The following is a 19244-nucleotide window of genomic DNA, read 5'->3' as shown; positions in this document are numbered from 1 at the left end:
TAAACTAAAATAGAATATAATATTGCCCCCCTAAACTTTAAAAACTAATTTTTTCCCCTATCTAAGTTTTAAAAAATCGCAATTTCACCCTAGGGTTTGGTTTTGAAATCTCCGACGATCTCTCCGGCTCCGTTGACGATGGCCTCTCCTAGAGGTCTTCTTCTGAGAAGATGACCGTCTTTCCAGACGAAGATGACGGCTTCATCTGATCGTTTGGGAAGACGAAGAACTTCGTCTTCCCCGACGAAGCTCTTCATCTCTCAAGACGTCTTCGACATCGATCGGACCTTCAAAAAAGAGGAAAAAGATCACCGAAAGGAGAGGTTGCTTCGGGAAGGAGAGGTCGCCGTCAACAGAGCCGGAGAGGTCACCGGAGATTTCAAAACCAAACCAAAGTGAAATTATGATTTTTTAAAACTTAGGTTGAAAGAAAATTTTAGTTTTTAAAGTTTACGGGGGCAAAAAGAGATAAAAATTTTAGACGTTAGGGTTCTATTAAATCTAACAGGTCATGAGTGGGTGTTTGGTGTTTCCATAGTTAAAAGGGGGGACATTTGAGAAAATATCAAACCTTGGGTGGGAAATAGTTGTTTGGCCTAATTTTAAACAATCAATGTTTTCAATCAAGCATCACTTGTGCTTCCTTTACAATGGTCCCAAGTTTGAATCCTCGTCATCATCCATTTAAATAAATGGTGTTGAAATCAACACGGTAGTCTGATAGAATTAGTTTGATGGTTGAATGATGGTTTGCTCGATTCAACCATAAGTTAATCTAATTTGAGTGTGACTTTTCCTGTTACTGTTGAGTCAATTTGATTGGATGACTAAAACAAAACCTTAACCTAAACCAACTTGGTTATCAATTCTTAGTCAAACCAACTATTCTAGTCCAAATTTTAAAACATTTGCTTGAAATAAATGCCGAGAATTGTCGCCTCTATAAAGTGTCGAATTACTATTTATTTTTTTTATTAAACGAATACAACTCTTTTTGTCAGAGATATCGAACTTTTAAAATTTTTTATTAAATGGATCAAGTTTTAAATTTTTCGATTAAATGACTAAATTTTTATAATTTCGATTAAATAAGAGAAAACAAATAATTCATATTGTCTTTGTTTGATATCTAATTTATTTTAAAGAAAAATCTGAAAGTGCTATCATTTGAATAAGAAAATATAATAATTTCGATTTTTTAATTACAAAACAATTATATGCTTTGATAAAAAAAAAATAGAGTAATATTATACGTGCTCATTTATATATTTTATCTTTAATTTTAAAATATCTAATTATATGATAATACGTATTAAATATATATTTATTTAAATATTTAAAATAAATACATATAATTTTATTAAAAAAATATAAATTCAATTCCTTTCAAATAAATTTAGCATACTTAATTTTACAATCTTATTGAGTCTGTCAAACCCATGAGTTTCATGAGCCGTATCGAGCATCTTCAAATTCCAACCATATAAAAAAATTAAATAATTTTAAATTTTAAAAAATAATTTGATATGTCGATCCACTAAAGTTTTTTGAAGCCACGATTTGAAAGTTTTCGAACTGTGTCTTAAGCTTTGGTATGCCCCACACCGATATGGTCCACAAAGTCTATCATTTGGCACTGGACAACCGATATGACCTGTCATGAAGTAGATCGTGTTGAAAATGGCCCAACACGGCCCATTGGTCTGTCACATACATGAAACGGTCCGCTTCACCTTTCGAATAGACCACTCATCTGAACAAGTATTTGACAACTATTTTACTGTACCATATAACTCCACCGGTCCTTGATTTTTTCAGCTTTGTTAGAAGTATGTGTTAGCGAGAATTTTGTGAAAAGAGAGATGTGGTTTTTTGGTAGAAAAGGGCCATCTGGGTTCTCTTCTTCTTCAACAGCTGAGGAAGTTACCCAAGGAATTGATGGAACTGGTCTCACTGCCATTGTTACAGGTCTTTTTTCTTTTAATTTATTTATTATGTTCATTATTGAATGAGTTCTTTTTGCTTTTAGAATTCTTGGGTTGTCGGTTACATGGTTTGCAAATATGATTCAATTAGTTTCTATGCTGTATTTGGCATCTTTAATATTGAGGAATGTTAACTGTTACACTGTTAAGCTTACGCAAATGTTAGATGAGAGCATTTATTTCTTTACAGCTAAAATGGGATTTGTACTGTTGAATTTTTATCTGGTGTGGCCAATTGCAGTTTGGTTGATATTGATGAAAACACAGAGTACAAATTCCTGCTAAATATCTGCTAATTTATGTTCATTAACTTTTGGGTTCCTTTTGTCAGAGATGCCATCCCATCACTCTCCTTCCTTATGCTAAATAAACAACTTATGGAGTAGTACTACACATATAAATTATGTGTGATAAAGATTAAATGCTTGATTCGAACGAGTTGGAGCTCCAGTTTGGCAACTCAACTCAAGATTGGCTTGTTTGCCCATTGATGGCACTGTTTATTCTGCCGATGACACTGTTAATCATTCCGATAATGATATTCACCCTGCTGGCAGCTTTTCAGTGACATTATGCACTAGCTTGAATGAGCTCAAATTGGATATTATGGATTCTATCCAAAATTGAGCTGGCCCCTAGCTTGAATAGGATTGAATCCACCCTATTTAAGGGATTTACCTAAAGAACTTTCAGTTATTTTTGTACTCAAGGGTTCTGTCACTTGCATGTTAATTTGATTTTTTTTAATCCTAGATGTCACTTTAAATATGAAGATTGGACTTCATCCTTATGCTCCTTGGTTAGGTAGACATTTCTCTAATTGCTACTTATGACTTGGGTAAGAATTGGAAATTCCATGGGCTGTGGACATATCAAACATCAAGGGTGACCTGTTTTTGTATGATATTTGCTGTTTATATGAACTTGTGTACTTTTTCCCTCATGGCTGCTGTGGTTACAGGAGCAACCAGTGGGATTGGCACTGAAACTACACGTGTCCTCGCATTGCGGGGCGTCCATGTTATTATGGGGGTCAGGAATATGGCTCTGGCTAGAGATGTCAAAGAAGCAATAGTCAAGGAAATCCCCAAAGCTAAAGTTGATGCAATGGAGTTGGATCTCAGTTCCATGGCTTCTGTGAGGAAATTTGCAACAGATTTCAATAATCAGGGTCTTCCACTGAATCTTTTAATGTAAGAAAACAATAAGTGCTTGAATGGTAGAGGTCTTTTAATGTCTTTTGGTCTTTACCTCTTTAATTTAGACATACATAAATAAATTTGCTCTTTTTTATTTGGCTTGATAAGCTCAAGGAACTATTCTATTAAGTACTAAACTTTCTTTTCTGCCACAAGAAACAATGCAGGAATTATGGCATCCCCATTCATGCTTTCCAAGGACAATATAGAGATGCAGTTTGCTACAAATCATGTAGGTGAGTTACATATTGATATGGACATTGAGAGAACTGCTAGTTATTGAGATTGAAAACCCTAAAACTATATAAACTCTACACTAGAAAACTTTGGGTTAACACTGCAATACTGATATCACCACCACCCGTGTTATACGATTGTAACTAAGAGACATGGTGATAACTCTAATATCAAATAATATGAACTTTGAGAGAATTTTCTCCACACCTCAAAAACTATTGAGATTGGAGAACCTAAAACTATATAAACCCCACACTAGAAACTCATATTATCTAATATAGGATCTAAGTTTTATAACTTATACTTGGAATCTTAACACATCTATTTCGGGGATATAGTGTAATCTTGGTGCTCTTAAGGAGTAGTGTCAATACCCAGAATCAACAAATAATTTTCATCTTGTTAAATGTTAGTTAATATTATTTTTTTACTCTTGGCACATATTACTTGGCAATGGGGATCAGTTTTCTCTAAAGAGTTGCAACAACATAGTAGTCTTGAAGAAAGAGAAAAATCTTTCCTATTTTACTTTCGATGATATCTTGGTGGATCTTAGTTTGCTAACCATTGCTTTCTAATACAATTGGCAGGTCATTTTCTTTTGACTAGTCTTTTATTGGACACTATGAAGAAAACAGCCCGGAAGAGCAACAGGGAAGGAAGAATTGTAAATGTCTCCTCAGGGGCTCACGGATGGGGATATCGTGAAGGAATTCGTTTTGACAAAATTAATGATGAATCAGGGTAAAACCATCCAACCCAAGCCCAGAAATATCCTTCTTTTTTTTATACTTCCAAGTTGGCATCTTTAACGATCATTCATCGACCAATCAGGTGTGTTGAATTTGGGTTGTTTTGTCGGAAAATACAATTATGAGTAAATGACATTTTTCCACTCAGGGCTTGGCCAATGAACACTTTTTCACCCTAGTTAATATAAATAATATTGTTCAGTCCAAATTTAAACTCTGTTAAAAAAATATAACAACATAAATGTAAAATAGTAATTTTACTATCAATTCATTATAAAAATAAAAGCAAATTTGTGTTAAATCTAAACATTTTAAATATGACAATTTAATCTTATAAAAATTCAATTTCATTTTGTTCAAATATTTGAGTGTAACATTTTTTTTGAAAATATTAGGGGGTACTATGATGTTTCAAAAATTTCTAAAAAAACCCAAACTTTTTATAAAAATTTCAGTAACCATTGAAAAATTTTATAAAGACTATTATTTTCAAAACTGTCGTTTTCCCTTGATACATAATTGTACATCAAAGACATCCCCATTTATAGGATGAGAGGAAGAAGAAGTGAAAATGAAAGGAAAAAAAAAAAAGAGATTTTTTATATATATAATTTAGATATTTAAAATATTTTTTTAATTTTTATTAATTTAAGATTATATGATAATTTTAAAATACAAAATAATTAAGATAAAATAATAATTTTACTTTTAAATGTTGTTTTTTCATTAATAAAGTCTAATTTTAGGTGGAAAAAGTGTTATTTATGTTTGATTTTGAAAGAGAAAATGTTATTTATACCAACTAAGGGTGAAAAAGTGTTTTAGAGCTAAACCTTGGTGGGCAAAGGTAATTTTCTCTGCAATTATTAATTTACCTCTGAAGTTGCTTAACAGGGGACATTTGTTTCAGAAATATAGCATGCTTTATACAGAGTACAGGATGGATTTTATTTTTATAGATTGCATGTCTGCCTTGTTCATTTAATTATATTGATGTGTATTCACTCTAGATTATTATTATTATTACTATTATTTTTGTAACGAAGAATCTTATCTAAGTTGAACCATCATATTGGGTTAAAATTAATTACATCAAATAGGATAAATATTAGGTCTAGCTAGTGTTAGATCTGAACCAAACTGGTTTGAGCTCAAAAGTCGATTTGGTTTAAATTTATTTAGTTCAAATATAAACCGGTTTGAGTTATGAAGTTCGGTTTGTTTTAAAACTAAATCGAACTCAAGCTAGAAAGAGTTCATTTCAGTTTGGCTCGCGAATTTGATAGATGACTCGATTCAATTCGAACTTAGCTCATGACTCGATTCAAATTATGTTAAATAATTGTTAAACAGTGTTGTTTTGTCAATGAGTTATGAATTCAAACCACGAATCTGAATCACATATTCGAATCATGAATTTGAACCAACCGAGTCATTTTTTTTCAAACTGAATTCAAACCATCTTTAATATTAATTTGACAAATTCAAATCAAGTTATTTTTCATTAGAGCCGAACTCGAGTTAAAAAGTGTTCAAATTTGATTTAATTTATTACCCCCCTGAATTTAGTGACCGGTCTCACAACTACTGAATTATGCTAATACTTTATTCAGAAATATTATTTAGTTAATTTGTTGTGTCACATTAAGTTCATAAAGTTGACCCCCTCGTAATCATGTTGAATTTTAATGCACTTATACTATAGCATGCAGAATAAGTTTGATTATCTGCTCTTGCTTATGGACAGGTACAGCAGTTTTCGTGCATATGGTCAATCAAAGCTTGCCAACATTTTGCATGCTAATGAGCTTGCAAAACAATTGAAGGTCGGCTTTTCTGTCAAATAAGTGCTTTTCTAAATCAATTTTTTCTTTCGAAGGACTTTTAGTGCTCAATTTCACAATACACTATCACTGAGAAATATCAGCTCTATCCGTGCACAAATCAATGTTTTTAAAATCAGATCAGTGATTGAACCAGTTATCTCATTAATTCATGATTCGATTAGTTAAACCAAAAACCGGTCGATTCATCTTATTATTAAATTATAATGCATTTTTTAAATAATATCATATTAACTAACAGATTTTACGTAAAAATTTGTAAAAAAAAATCAATTATAATATCTAGACCTATAGTGATTAAAACGTATCATTTCTATAGAATGATAATGATTAATTTTATTTCAATTAAATAATTAAATTAAAAAAATGTTCCTATCTCATGATACAAGAAAAAATACATAACCCTGTAAGTCATTGTCTACAAAAAGCATTTCAATAGATATGAGATTTTTTTTTCTTCTTTTTCATTTTATTTTTTAACTTATGTTTTTTTTTCAAATCTGTATAAATTCATTCAATTAAATTACTTAAAAATAATTAAATTTTCTAAAAATGTCCTAAATTTTGGTTAAACTCAGTTCTATCAGTTTTAACCGGTTTATCCGATTCATTGGTTTTGACCAAGTAACAAATAAATTACTTGTTAATATTACCATAACTGGACTTGAAACTGATTCTCCGTTCCTGGATCAATCAGTTGAACTGGCCGGTCTAGTTAGGTTTTTAAAACAGTAATAAAAACTATTGAAAAGATAACCTATATAATCACGCAAGCACATACATTGTCAATGTATGCATGCCACATACATCATGGACTTTGTTATAATGGTGCTTGGTTTTCTGAATAGGAAGGAGCAAATATAACTGCGAATTCTCTTCATCCGGGACCAATTGCTACAAATCTTGCTCGTTATAACAGAGTCATGAGAGGTAATCACTTCATCATTTCGTGTAATGACATGGAAATTTTAGATGTAGGTGTCCTGAGGAAAACTTATTTTCTGGTCAATAAACAACATTAGAGAAGGGTTGGTGGGTTGTTGCTTTAGAGAAAAATTAATGTAGATGGGTTAACTCTTTGCTTGAACTCCCGTTTGAACTTAATTTTTTTTTTTTAGGCATTTTATAAGATGGAATCAGTTGAATTTGGCAGTCATGTGTTTGGAGCAAAGGCCTTTCATGGTCTCTCAGCTTTTTCTGTTTTGATGCAGGCTTTTGTAGTACGGTTGGCGAATATGTGCTTAAAGATGTTAAGCAGGTAAGTTGTATATCTCATAAATCTGTACAGAATATAAGTGAGACACTTGTGCACATTATTGACACAGTTTTTGAAGAGTTGTGCTTGTTTCAAGTATTCATACCATCCAAACTTGAACAAACCCCTCTACGGAGAAATGAATTTCAAATTTTGTCAATTATATTTCATGGGTATCTGCTAGGCCAGGTGAAGGTTAAGAATACGCGTATTGCAAACACTATTGGCAAATCCTACATTAACAAAACATGAAAGAGATGTTGGATATGTATTAGACATCTGACATCGTTTAAAGATAATAAAACAAAACTGATTAAATACTCTTTGAATTTTTAACGAGTTATAAAACCTAAAAACAATCAAAGTAGATAATATCTTGATAGTAAATCATTGAAACCAATGATAAGTATCATCACACAAACTTGTTTCAAATTCTTAAATTTTACACATGTAAATTTGTGAATGGGAATACAGGGAGCTGCTACGACATGCTATGTGGCCTTGCATCCCCAAGTCCAGGGGATAAGCGGGGAGTACTTCTCGGACAGTAACCTAGCGAAGACAAGCGCGCAGGGTAAGGATGCTGATTTGGCCAAGAAGCTCTGGGATTTCAGCATGAATTTAATCAAATGATGGTGGTACTATAGCCAAGCCAGCCATATATAAGGTAAGCTATAAGTTGTACCCAACAGAGAAGGCTTGCCAGTATGTGAATGTTCTACAGATTGTAAAAAAAGTGTGTTCATAAACCAAAGATTAATAGAATTGGTGGAACATTAAAACTTTTAAATAAAAGATTTGGATTCAAATCTCTTTCATGTTTGTGAACTCTTGATATATTATTACTGTATCTTATAGCCAAATCACTATCTTTCACCCAAAGTTTGATGAAACAACAATTCCCTCCCTTTAAGTTTGAAACAAGCATTTTCCCTGGGAATAATATTCGTGGTTCCTGCTGAGTGCATGCTTCAAATCATGCAAGGAAATTGAGCATCTAATGATTCTAATCAAATACAGTTTGATTTTTATTTTTTCATTAGAACAGTTCCAACCTGTACAATGAAGCATACATGTAAACACTAGAATAGATTCGATCCGAATTGAACCAAGTCTGGGATTGACTCAAACAAAGATTGAAACCATAATACCCAACTCAAGGTTGTTCAAATTGGTACACATTATCACTAGAGAGCTATCAATAGGTTAAACAATGTGGTAGAGGTAAATAGTATGGTGGGATAATTAGTATCACCGGATAAATAAATAAGTTGATTTCAGACCAAGCTAAAACTCTAATTCAAAATCAACCCATTCAGGCCAAGCCAGCTCAAATCCACCCCTACTCAACACATTCCAAAATTTTTCTCTCTCGAACTATATCATCATTGAAAGGGGCAAGCCCATTTCTTCGCCTGAAAATGGCATCAAAACATATCAGATTCAAAGAACTTGCCTTCTCAGAAACATATCATACGAGAATAATGCAGACCCCATTTCTCCTCTCATAAAAACAGCGTCACCTGCCAGAACTTGGAAAATTTACAATATCTAGTCCAATGTATGACAATGAATTCTTGCTCCAGAAAGTGTGTCAGAAAATACAGATTCATGGCAGGGGTAATGTCCATACAAGGAATCAGATTGAACAGTATGCACAAGAAACAGATGCAGAAGCTCAACAAATCTGTGATGATTCTGTTCCTCATCTTCTGTACAGCAGTTTGACCCCAAAAAATTAGTCTACATGCTAATTATTTTACCAGCTTAATCGCTCTTCTTTTTTTCCTATACAGTGATTTAAAAAACTGTACTGAAGTCACAGCGATTAATTTGCTCCTAAAGGGCCATACACTGGATCAACAGTAACTCAGAAGCCATCTTCCACCATTAAATTATGCTCTTAATACCACAATTCAGTTAGCCACTAGATGACAATTATGGACTCAGCTCTGTACAAAGTTGATGCCGCATCATATCACAAATTATCAACATCGGCAAGTTTGTTATTTGCTGGGAAGCCAGCTCCATTTTGGATCCATTGGTTCCACTGAAATTCAACTCTACAATCATTTTGTCAAATAGCTTAAGATAAGAGCCTGAAAGACAACCTGGCCTCCAGCCACTTTGCCCAATTTATTCCAGAGATTTCCCATTCCCGCCTTTATTGACAAAATCAGCTTCCTGAAGTCGGCATGGTGATAAAGTGTTCAGTGGGACTAAACCTCCAGTGTGACAAACTTCTGAGTTCTCTCAGATTGGTGTGCCACAAAAAGAAATGCGTTAAGATTAGAAACCGCTGGTCCTGGTGGGTTAAGGGAGTGCTGGGACTTAGATCCAGGGATAGATTCCACAGTAGTTAACATGGTAAATAAATATTTCAGCAGGACCAAAAATCCAGTCTGACAAACTTCTTTATCAGACTGGTGAGCCACAAAAGAAAATGCATAAGTTTAGATACCACTAGTCCTGGTGGATAGAGGAGAGCTGGGACCTAGATCCAGTGATGGATTCATCTTCACATGATCCCCAAGGAGCTGCCAAGATACACGATCAGCCAAGACTGACTGTCCATCATAAGGTTCTCCACAAACAGGCCTTCCAAGTTGCTTCCCAAAAACATCATTTTCAGAGGGTAATAAGTCTGAGAAAATGTGAGACCCTGGCTGCATCCCTCGAAAAATGCTGTGATTTGAATCTTGATAAGGGCCATTGCTATAGAAACTATTTGAGGGCTTTGGCATGCTTCCATAACCCTCTTGCAAGTAAACTGGTTGTTTCAAGTGATTGAAAGGTATAGCACCACTGCCACCTGTGAGAGGCGTGGAAGAACCTGAAGTGGTTCGTGGGCTGGATATAGGAGAAGGAGAAAACCTTCCATTCAGGTGTTGCAGCGGCCTTGGATGTAAAAGTGGGCTCCCAATGGGAGACACCGGACATGATTTGTTCTTTGGAATAAGGATATCACTGCAGATCAGGGACTGACATTAGGGTACAAGTTCATGATTCTGACAGTAAGAAAAAATAATTGCATTGCAAAAGCAGAATTTTTTTTTTTGGCCTGGGTCAAAACAAATTTTGCAATAACAAAATTGAGATTCCGATAAAAGGAAATTTTATTTTCTCTTTTGACTTAACAAAATAGAATTTTCGTGGAGTGGCTTATTAAATATTATGCATTTTGTCCATATAATGCTTCTAATTGCACCCACTTATCACTAAAATCATTAATTTTTATTAAGGATAGGATTGATATATTATTTATGGAGGACGTATTTCAAATATAGACAAGTACACATTTACAAAATTTTGATCTTTACAGAAACAATACTAGCTGAAAGCTATAAGTAGCCAAAAAACAAAAGAAAATGCTGAATAACAGCTCTGAAAATAGAACTGAACCAAAATTAAAACAACCAACCCACAGCCTCTTTTTTATTTAGGTTTATGTAGATAAGAAAGAAGTATAATGAACCTCACATCACTGATGTCCCTATGAAAATGTGTGGTAACAGCACTTTGGGTCACTTATGTAGAAGCAACAGTATGAAATTTGAAGAAGTTAATTGAGAAATTTTGATTGGCTCGAGGGATTAATAGGTTTTTCGCATCTATGTGAGCTAAAGTTTCAAGACACCTCTTTCTTCTCAGCTGGTTTTATTTTTGTTTTGGAGGCATGTTTTTACATAAAGATCTTATATCTAATCTGGTTTTTTCCACAGCTTTTACAAAACCATTTCGGTATACTTTTTGTTGAGTTCTTGCTTTCCTCAGAAATTGATCATCTTAGTGAACATCTGATCCCTTTTTTTTTCTCACTTTTCTTTTAATGTGCTTTTATGTTCCACATCAAAAACTGATAATCAAACAGGTACTAAGAAATAAGTTCTATGGCACAATAGAAGTTAACATCTTCTTATCCTGTTCCCGCTTCACTCTTGCCATATATCCAAAAAAGCACCAAAACATCACATTTCCAGATAAGTATGAGCATGTGTGGTGTGTGAGTGCAAGCACATGAGGAAAAGAGAGAGAGAGAGAGAGAGGGGAACCTGGCATGAGGAGCAGTCAATACTCTTGATGAATGAACTGCAAGTTTTTCTGAATCTAACGGAGAGTAGTTTCTCACTTGCCCAATAGCCTAAAAAGATGATCAACAAGCCAAAGTAAAAGTCAGAATTGGGGGGCACACAATGAACAGGTTTGAGTTCAATTTAGCAAACAAGCCAGATCCTTAAGATTTCATGCGGACACATGCAAAAACATGAACCCATTGAAAATTTTCTTGGTTCTTCTGCACAGTCAAAACAGCACCTGTACCAACTCTATAATTGCAAACAGACACATCAATTATCAAATACTTGCTCAGTTTTAGAAGACAACTGGCATATTTGGGTTGCTGTTATAGTCGTCACCATTACCGAGGCCTATCACAACAATTTAGGGTTATTAGAACCAATCATTTCCTCGTTTTGGGGTTATATCATGCTCAAATGCATTATTCAATTGACCATTTGAACCTACAAAATCAATCCACCTTGACCCTTTCACTATCAAAACTTTTATTATCCTCCAATTTGCTCCATGATCCTGGAACAGTTGCTCTCTATTTGTAACAAAATTCTGATGGAAAATTTGATCATATAACAGTTCTAAAAAAAATTAGCCACCCATCTCCAGTAAATCATCATCCACTTCAATCTTTATCTTCTTGTGATATAAAACTCGAGATCAACTTGCAAAAGCATCTCCATGTCATTAATTATTGCTCAAACATTTTTGACAGGACTTTACAGCAAATACTATGTCAATCTAATTATTTTAAACCTGACTTTGGAAAGGTTGCATATGTTGTTATGTTCTGAGAGTAATAGATTTCTCTTCCAACTCCTACTAAACAGAATATAAACAGTAAAGATTCTTCCTTCTTTGGCCTAAGGTTTGAGATATTTTATTTCTCGTTAAGGATTATACATTCTACATGTCTCTTTCCAAGCCAACTTCCATCAAGCACCAAACAAAACTAATACAAAATTACAAATCCATGTCATTTACATGGAAAATAATTAAACTGGCATCAGAAATCACTGTTTTACACAGCTCTTTAGGAACTTCTTAATACAAATTCACTGCCAACACGGGGATCAGACAGCAGCCATATTGCTAGACTATGTTATGCACATAATAGAAATAGCATGCTAAACCCCACCCAAGATCATTGAAATTTATGAAAATATATTCAGAAAAGCTTGCCAGTATGAATTTTATATTATAACCAGATTTCCTGGCCAAAACAAAGGAAACTATGAAGAAACAAAGTATCATCAAAGGCCAGTACCGCAAGTTCAAAAGAAGATTAAATGGAAATCAATGAAAACGAACATACCAGATTTTTCACTCCATTTGTAACCCCTGGGGGTATATCTGAATGCTCAACATCCAGAATGGGTCTTTCCAAAGGTGCAGCATACTTCACAAAAGGATGCTCCAAAAGCTTAGCAGCTGTAGGACGATATGCAGGATTGCGTTGCAAACATTGCCACACAAAATCCTTTCCCTCATCTGAGAGGTGATCCGGAATTGCTGGGAGTTCCTTACTGTTCCCAATCTTAAACATGGCAGCAATCTGTACACCACAACGAGTAAATATATCTCATAAAGAAATTGAGTATTTCGACAAACTGAAATCTTAAGAAGATAAAATAAAGATCTTTTAATGTGTTCAATCCTGACCCCTTCATATTGGTTCCAAGGTGGTTTTGTCGTAGCCATTTCCAGAACTGTGCATCCAAGACTCCATATATCAACAGCAAGATTGCAGCCATTTGAGTTCTTTATAACCTGCACAAGCATTAAGGCTTATGATACACTGTCTACAACCAAGTGATGATTAAGAAGGTTAAGCACAAAAAAGAAAAGTTTCCAACCTCAGGTGCCATCCAATAAGGGCTTCCTTTGAATGATAATGGACATGATTGCCCAGCAATCTGCAAAGAGCACAGAAGATAAGTTGGCAAAGCAGTCTCTAATAAACCTAAAAGATTATTTGCACATGTAACTGTGTAATTTCACAATTTTATACTTCTGACAATATTCAACTAAATTCATATAAACCCTAGCACATTATTTAACTCCGATGCATCATTTTTGTAATCCCACATTTCCAATTTCATATCTGCGCTTAGTTTAGTCCCCATTTATTGTAACAAAAGATAATTAAGCCTATACTTACATGCTTTGCCATCCCAAAATCTGCCAACTTGACCCGACCATTAGGGTCTACGAGTATGTTTGCCCCTTTAATGTCTCTATTAAAAAAATGAAGTTATTTAAGAATGTAGATAGAACATCTGACAGAGAGAAGCTACAAGCTCAACTTAAATTCAAAATTGAGTAGATTCATTCACCTATGAACAGTATGTTTAGAGTGTAAGTAGGCAAGCCCTGACAAAATTTGTTGAGTATAACTACGCATTGCTAGTTCACCAAATTGTCCGTAATCCTGAAGAAGTTTATAAATGGATCCACCAGATACATACTCCAGGTATATATAAATTTTTTCACCTACCTGCTTGAAAAATAGTAAAGATTTAACGCATAAACATGACAATGACCAGACTTGTCAAATAAGTTATGATGATATTGTTAAAAATAAATTAACCATAAACTTATTTCCCAGAAGTTTCTCAAACATAAATTAAATGTCCACAGAATGCATACATTTATTACTAATAACAACCCTTTTCCTTGTCAATGCACTTTTTTCCAAATCTAATCTTTTACACTAAGTTGATGAATGCATGGCATTATGGCAAATATAATACTGAAAGGGAAAAAAAATAACAATTCATAAGATGAATTATAGGAATGATCATAAATTAGACTTACAGTTTTGGACCCATAATACTGCACAATGTTTGGGTGCCTTAAGCGGCTCAGCAAGGCAATTTCCTGAAGAAGACTTGAGTGTGAACTTTTTGTAGGTAGGCAGTATTAAAATAAAACAAGGGACAATTAAATAAATCCTCTATTAAAAGGTACCATAAAGTTACCAAGTTAAAAAAGAGAAAAAAATAATAATAATCTCGAAAACTGATAGCTCCCCTGTCTACTGAGAAGTCAATCTACCTGCATCAACTGCTTAGCACTTTCCTTTGACTTGGCATCATCAAACAATGTAACCTCCTTCATTGCACACATTTCTCCGCTATCACTAAACCAATTAAGAAAAAGAAATTAATTCAGATCATAATATCTAAGTAAGGTTCACTATGGGAAAACACCTGACTAACGTAAATATTCTTTTTTTTCATTAGAAACAGACTTAATCATAGCTTAGAAACCCAAAGGAGCCAGTGCAATTGGTTAACAAGATAAACAAATAAATTGATGGGAGAATAATACAACTCTATCCTGCAAGTCATTCAGGAACTCACCTACATGCTTGAGATGTAAAGACCCGAAAGCAAAAAATGAACTCAAGCATTTTTTTTATAGGATACCTGTTAAAACCAACATAAACATGTCCAAATGTGCCTCTGCCCAGAAGCTTTCCCTTTTTCCAATGTGACTCAAGGCTCACTGGATTCTCTACCCTTCCAGGACTTCGTGGTACTCGGGGTGAAGTAGCTGCAGAATTTGAATGAGAGAAAGGGGAAGAGTTGGAAATTGTTATAGGAGGAAGAGGCAAGCGATGGCTTTGCTGTTTCCCATCATCAAGCCAGCTTGTTTGCGACTCAATAGCTGTCCCTCCAGCTCTTGGATGAATAGGGGTAACAGCACCACTTTGGATTCTGGAACTGGGCCCAGGGCTAGCCATTCTGGGACTTGGTATAGGAGAGTATTCCGGGCTACCCCTACTTTGTTGCCAAAATAATTGCCCTGAAATGTCTCCTCCCATGGAATTGTGCCCAGAAGTTTGACCTGAACCTGGACTACAGTGGCCAGATCCATGTATTGTGACATCCACATAAGGCTTCCCTGCCCAGAAAGCAGAATTAACAACTTGCTCGGAGCTAAACCCATTGATTGGACTTCTGGAAGGACTTGACTTGGAGCTGTCAGGCGCACTGCTGAAGGCATTATGAAGTGGAACCTGTAGATTTGGCACAACGCCACTTAAAGGTCTTTGCTTAGGTGATTTAGGAGAGAGACGATTACCCAATGAAAGGTTTAATGTGCTTTTTTCCTCTCTCGAGGTTGTTTGAACAGCATTGGACGGATGATCCTTGGGTACCACCATGCTTGGGGAGAAAGAATTGGAGTTAATTGATAGGGATGATTAAGAATTTAAGTATACAAAAACATTCATGGCACAAGAACATAAATTACTTCTCATTAGGATCAATTGAAACAACCACTTGGAAGTTTCAAACACTAAAATATAGATGTGAATTTTGGGTGTATTACAAAATCACCCTTAATGCTCTGAAGATTAGTTAGATACCACCCCTAAAGCTGACCCTGTTACAAATTATGTTATCGACTAAGGAGAAACTTGTCTTTTGACTCACTTCCCAAAACACAAAATGAAAACAATAAAACTAAATGCATTTATAATGAGACTAATTTGTATACTGATAATGATATGTCACTATGTAATTAGTTAGTTTAAAGTGGAGATAAAGTAACAACCAATCACATAGTGATATATTATCGTTAGTACATAAATAAGTACTTATTGTTAGTGCACATTGTTGTATTCATAAACAATAAAAACCCCCAACCCCACCCTTTCACAGCCATACAAACAAACCACCACAACACAACAGCCCTTTATATCAGCACCAAATCCACAGAACACCACCCAACAAATTAACTCCAAAATCAACACAACCCCCAACAAATCAAAGCTACAGGACTCACCTCACAAAATCACAAGTCCAAACCAAATCCACCTCCACTATCACTCTCCACAACCCCCCCTTCCCTCCCCCAAAAAAAAAGAAATCCCCACAGGCACCAAAAAACACCACCATCACTTCATCATAACAACAGACTTAACAATCATAATGAAATACATCCAGCGGTTCCAAGACCAAAGTCCACCAACATAAATAAATCAAAAACAGAAAACCCATACAACAAATGCAACGTCAAAGAAAAAAATCCAAAAAACAACCAAAAAAATACAGAGTAAAAAATTAAGTAAAAGAATGAAATAATGACGGAAATGAGAGTTCAGCAATAGGGTGATGTGTGAGTGCCCTTGGTTGACAACTTACAGTGGTGGCATAGAAAGCTGCTAGGTGCGGGCAATAGGGGCTGTTGGGGTACGGGGAGTGGAGGGGAGAGAAAGTTGTGGTGGTGAGGGAAGAAAAAGAGGATGGGTTGCAACTGCCAGCAAAGGGTCAGCGACAAGCTGCTGACAAAGGGTGAGGGGAGTTGGTTGGCTAATAGAGGATCGTAAGTGAAGCGAATTTTTTTGTTTAAAACAATTTGAAAAGATCATAATAAGTCAAATTTTGTACACTTCTGATACAAAAGGGTGATATTTGACTAATCTTCAAAATAATATGGTGATTTTTGCATAATAAACCCAAAGGCAGCTCTAAGTTCAGTTTCCGAAACCTCCAGGTGGTTGGTACAATTGATCCTTCTCATTACAATGCATATAAATTTACATCAATAGTTAAAGCATCAAAGTTAATGGGTTAGAATATGCTCACCGCGAAGAGCTGCTTAAAGCAGTTCTAGTTCCATTATCATAGTCATTTGCCAGGGGGCTGTGATGATGGGAATCTGCTGGATCATCACTATCAATGGACCCCTCACTGGAAAAGGAAGTGGTGACCAGATCTCCATCTAAATCAGTAGCATTTGCCCTGGCACGTATGCATGCTGGTTTTGGGAGAGGCAAAAACAAGGATGCCTTTGAAACTTTTCCCAATCTTGGCTTAGTTAATACACTAATTTCAGAATCAGTCCGACCTACAGCTGCAGGGTGTGGACCAGGAAGTGGTAGTGGTTGAGTATTAGTCCTTTCAGCAAAGCTCTGACACCTGAATACTTGTTTGGAAGGTGATGTTGATCTAGATTCAGCTCGAGATTGAGAACCCAATCCTGAAACATTATCATTGTAACATCTTTGAGACCCTCCTGATCTACTGCTTTGTTTACATTCTGATGTAGTCTTAAATTTTTGATTTAATGTGCAAATAATATTTTCCTTACTGGCTTTCTTCTTCGATGATGACTTCCTCCACCAAGAAGGCATTTTGTTTATTGTGAAGATATAGATTAATGGCAGACAAGTTCTTCTAAAATACTTCCATCTCTGCAACCCATATATATCACCATGTACCCCAAGATATTTACAACTTCTAAAGCTTACTGAGTCCAACAAGAAGGCTTGGTTTTCTTTTTTCCAACAGTTACATTCACTGGCACTAACTTGGAAAGTCACAATTACTGAGCTAAGAATGTCGGTGACCACTGAAGTGACCTTCCCAATAATATAAAAATACTATAACCTACAAAAGATAACAAAGAATAGGTAAAAGGAAAATTAAGCATTAGAATTTTTCTTCAAGAAATTGATATCTCACATGCTTGATGGCAATTGATCACCAGATATTTGTGGTATTTGTCAACTGAAAGACTGCATATACAGAACAAGAAAATAGCTTCAGCAGAACAAACTTTTAATTATGTTGGTCCACACACACTATTACATATGATTGAATGTATTGCTAATTGTGATGCCTCCAAAGAAGACTTGAATGAGGGAAGTACCTGTCTCTAACAAGTAACGACGCAAAGTCCAACACCCTACCACTTAGACCGGTAAAATCTGACTCAAACAAGCAAACTAAGCGGATAATGCAGAACACCCTTAAAGTTTTTATTAAGGCAAAAAAATTATCCCACATATAAAAAAGTTAAGACTAGTCAGCCAATCTTCGGCTGACCTCCTCAAGGTTCAGAGTTTTGACTGTTTCATGTCTACTTCATCCAGCAACTTTGAAAGGAACTACATTTTTGACTTAATCAACTCAACGGACATTATAAAACCATAAATCATTCGAATTCAGTTTCAAATTATAAAAAATGGTGCCCCTCAATATCAAGTTATACCTAAAACTCATTCCTCATAATACACCAAATCAAATATCTTAGAAACAGAGGGTTAGGATCTTAGCTTACCAGATCTAAAAGCAGATAGCCAAACAAAAACATAATAAAAAATTAAAATAAGAATCGAAGCCAGCTAATAGTAAAAGAAAACAGAAAATAAAGAACTCACTTCACATGCTGAATGGCAATGAATCTAAAGAGAAGAAGAAGATGAAGAAGAAGTGATTATTACTAGAGAGGCGAAATGGAGTGAAGAGAATCAGGAGAATCGTTGAGTAATTGAAGAAATAAATAAAATAAAAATAAACCCTAAGAAATGAGAAAGAGAGTGAAGAGAGATACTTTGAGAAATATAGAGTTGGAAGTTTGAGAAGAGATCGCGTAGAGAAGAAGACAGAGATTGATACAAGTGTTTGCAGAGAGAGTGTGTCTGAGCTGAGACATGGACGGGGTTGTCTGTCTCTGCGTTGATTTCACAATATTTTTATAACTTAAATAAAAATTGACTTATTAATATAATTAACTAATACGTAAGTGCGGTAAATCCAAGGCTTGGACTTTGGACTTTATAATAGTGAAGTAAAATCTGATTTTAAGTTCGAACCGATTCATCTGATCGGTTAAATCTTCAATGATTAATTAAATTGATTAAATCAGAAATAAAATTATTATTAATAATTAATTAAATTTATTAAATTAAAAATAAATTTTAATTTAATTTAGTTAATATAAAATAATAATTTTCTAAAATTTATTATAAAAATTTGAATCAAAACCTTATAAGAGTAAAATTAAATATTTTTTTATTTTTATTATATTTCTTATATTTTATTTTTAGAAAAACACAACAATATTTTCAAGATGTTTTTATATGCAAATTTTGTTAAAAATATTAC

The 19244-nt window shown here is 34.5% G+C and overlaps 2 protein-coding genes across 6 annotated transcripts; one reads left to right on the top strand and one right to left on the bottom strand.

Moving 5' to 3' along the window:
* The first annotated feature begins 1779 nt into the window (after positions 1-1779).
* On the top strand, positions 1780-8094 carry LOC123224907 (short-chain dehydrogenase TIC 32, chloroplastic-like). The gene is made up of 8 exons (XM_044648675.1): positions 1780-1968; positions 2947-3178; positions 3341-3420; positions 4012-4165; positions 5921-5999; positions 6866-6947; positions 7229-7275; positions 7747-8094. The coding sequence occupies exons 1-8, from the start codon at positions 1863-1865 to the stop codon at positions 7903-7905; spliced, it is 939 nt and encodes a 312-aa protein (XP_044504610.1). The 5' UTR covers positions 1780-1862; the 3' UTR covers positions 7906-8094.
* A 179-nt stretch (positions 8095-8273) lies between these two features.
* Positions 8274-18814, bottom strand: LOC123224906 (mitogen-activated protein kinase kinase kinase YODA-like). 5 transcript variants are annotated; one of them, XM_044648673.1, is made up of 14 exons: positions 18518-18814; positions 17820-17872; positions 17446-17744; positions 16941-17334; positions 14775-15515; positions 14401-14485; positions 14161-14223; positions 13680-13840; positions 13505-13580; positions 13200-13259; positions 13006-13113; positions 12659-12898; positions 11325-11413; positions 8274-10239 (listed from the first exon to the last, which is right to left on the bottom strand). In XM_044648673.1, exons 3-14 carry the CDS (start codon positions 17486-17488, stop codon positions 9726-9728), a joined length of 2574 nt encoding a protein of 857 aa, XP_044504608.1. In that variant the 5' UTR covers positions 17489-17744; positions 17820-17872; positions 18518-18814; the 3' UTR covers positions 8274-9725. The 5 variants fall into 5 exon arrangements, with proteins under 5 accessions (XP_044504608.1, XP_044504604.1, XP_044504606.1 ...); XM_044648669.1 differs by having other exon boundaries at positions 16941-17744; XM_044648671.1 differs by having other exon boundaries at positions 16941-17744; positions 18691-18814.
* Between the last annotated feature and the right edge of the window lie 430 nt (positions 18815-19244).

The sequence above is a fragment of the Mangifera indica genome, chromosome 9 (genome assembly GCF_011075055.1).
Source record: "Mangifera indica cultivar Alphonso chromosome 9, CATAS_Mindica_2.1, whole genome shotgun sequence".
Classification (NCBI taxonomy): Eukaryota; Viridiplantae; Streptophyta; class Magnoliopsida; order Sapindales; family Anacardiaceae; genus Mangifera; species Mangifera indica.
Note: the sequence above shows the minus strand (reverse complement) of the source record. Positions and strands in the feature narration are given on the sequence as shown.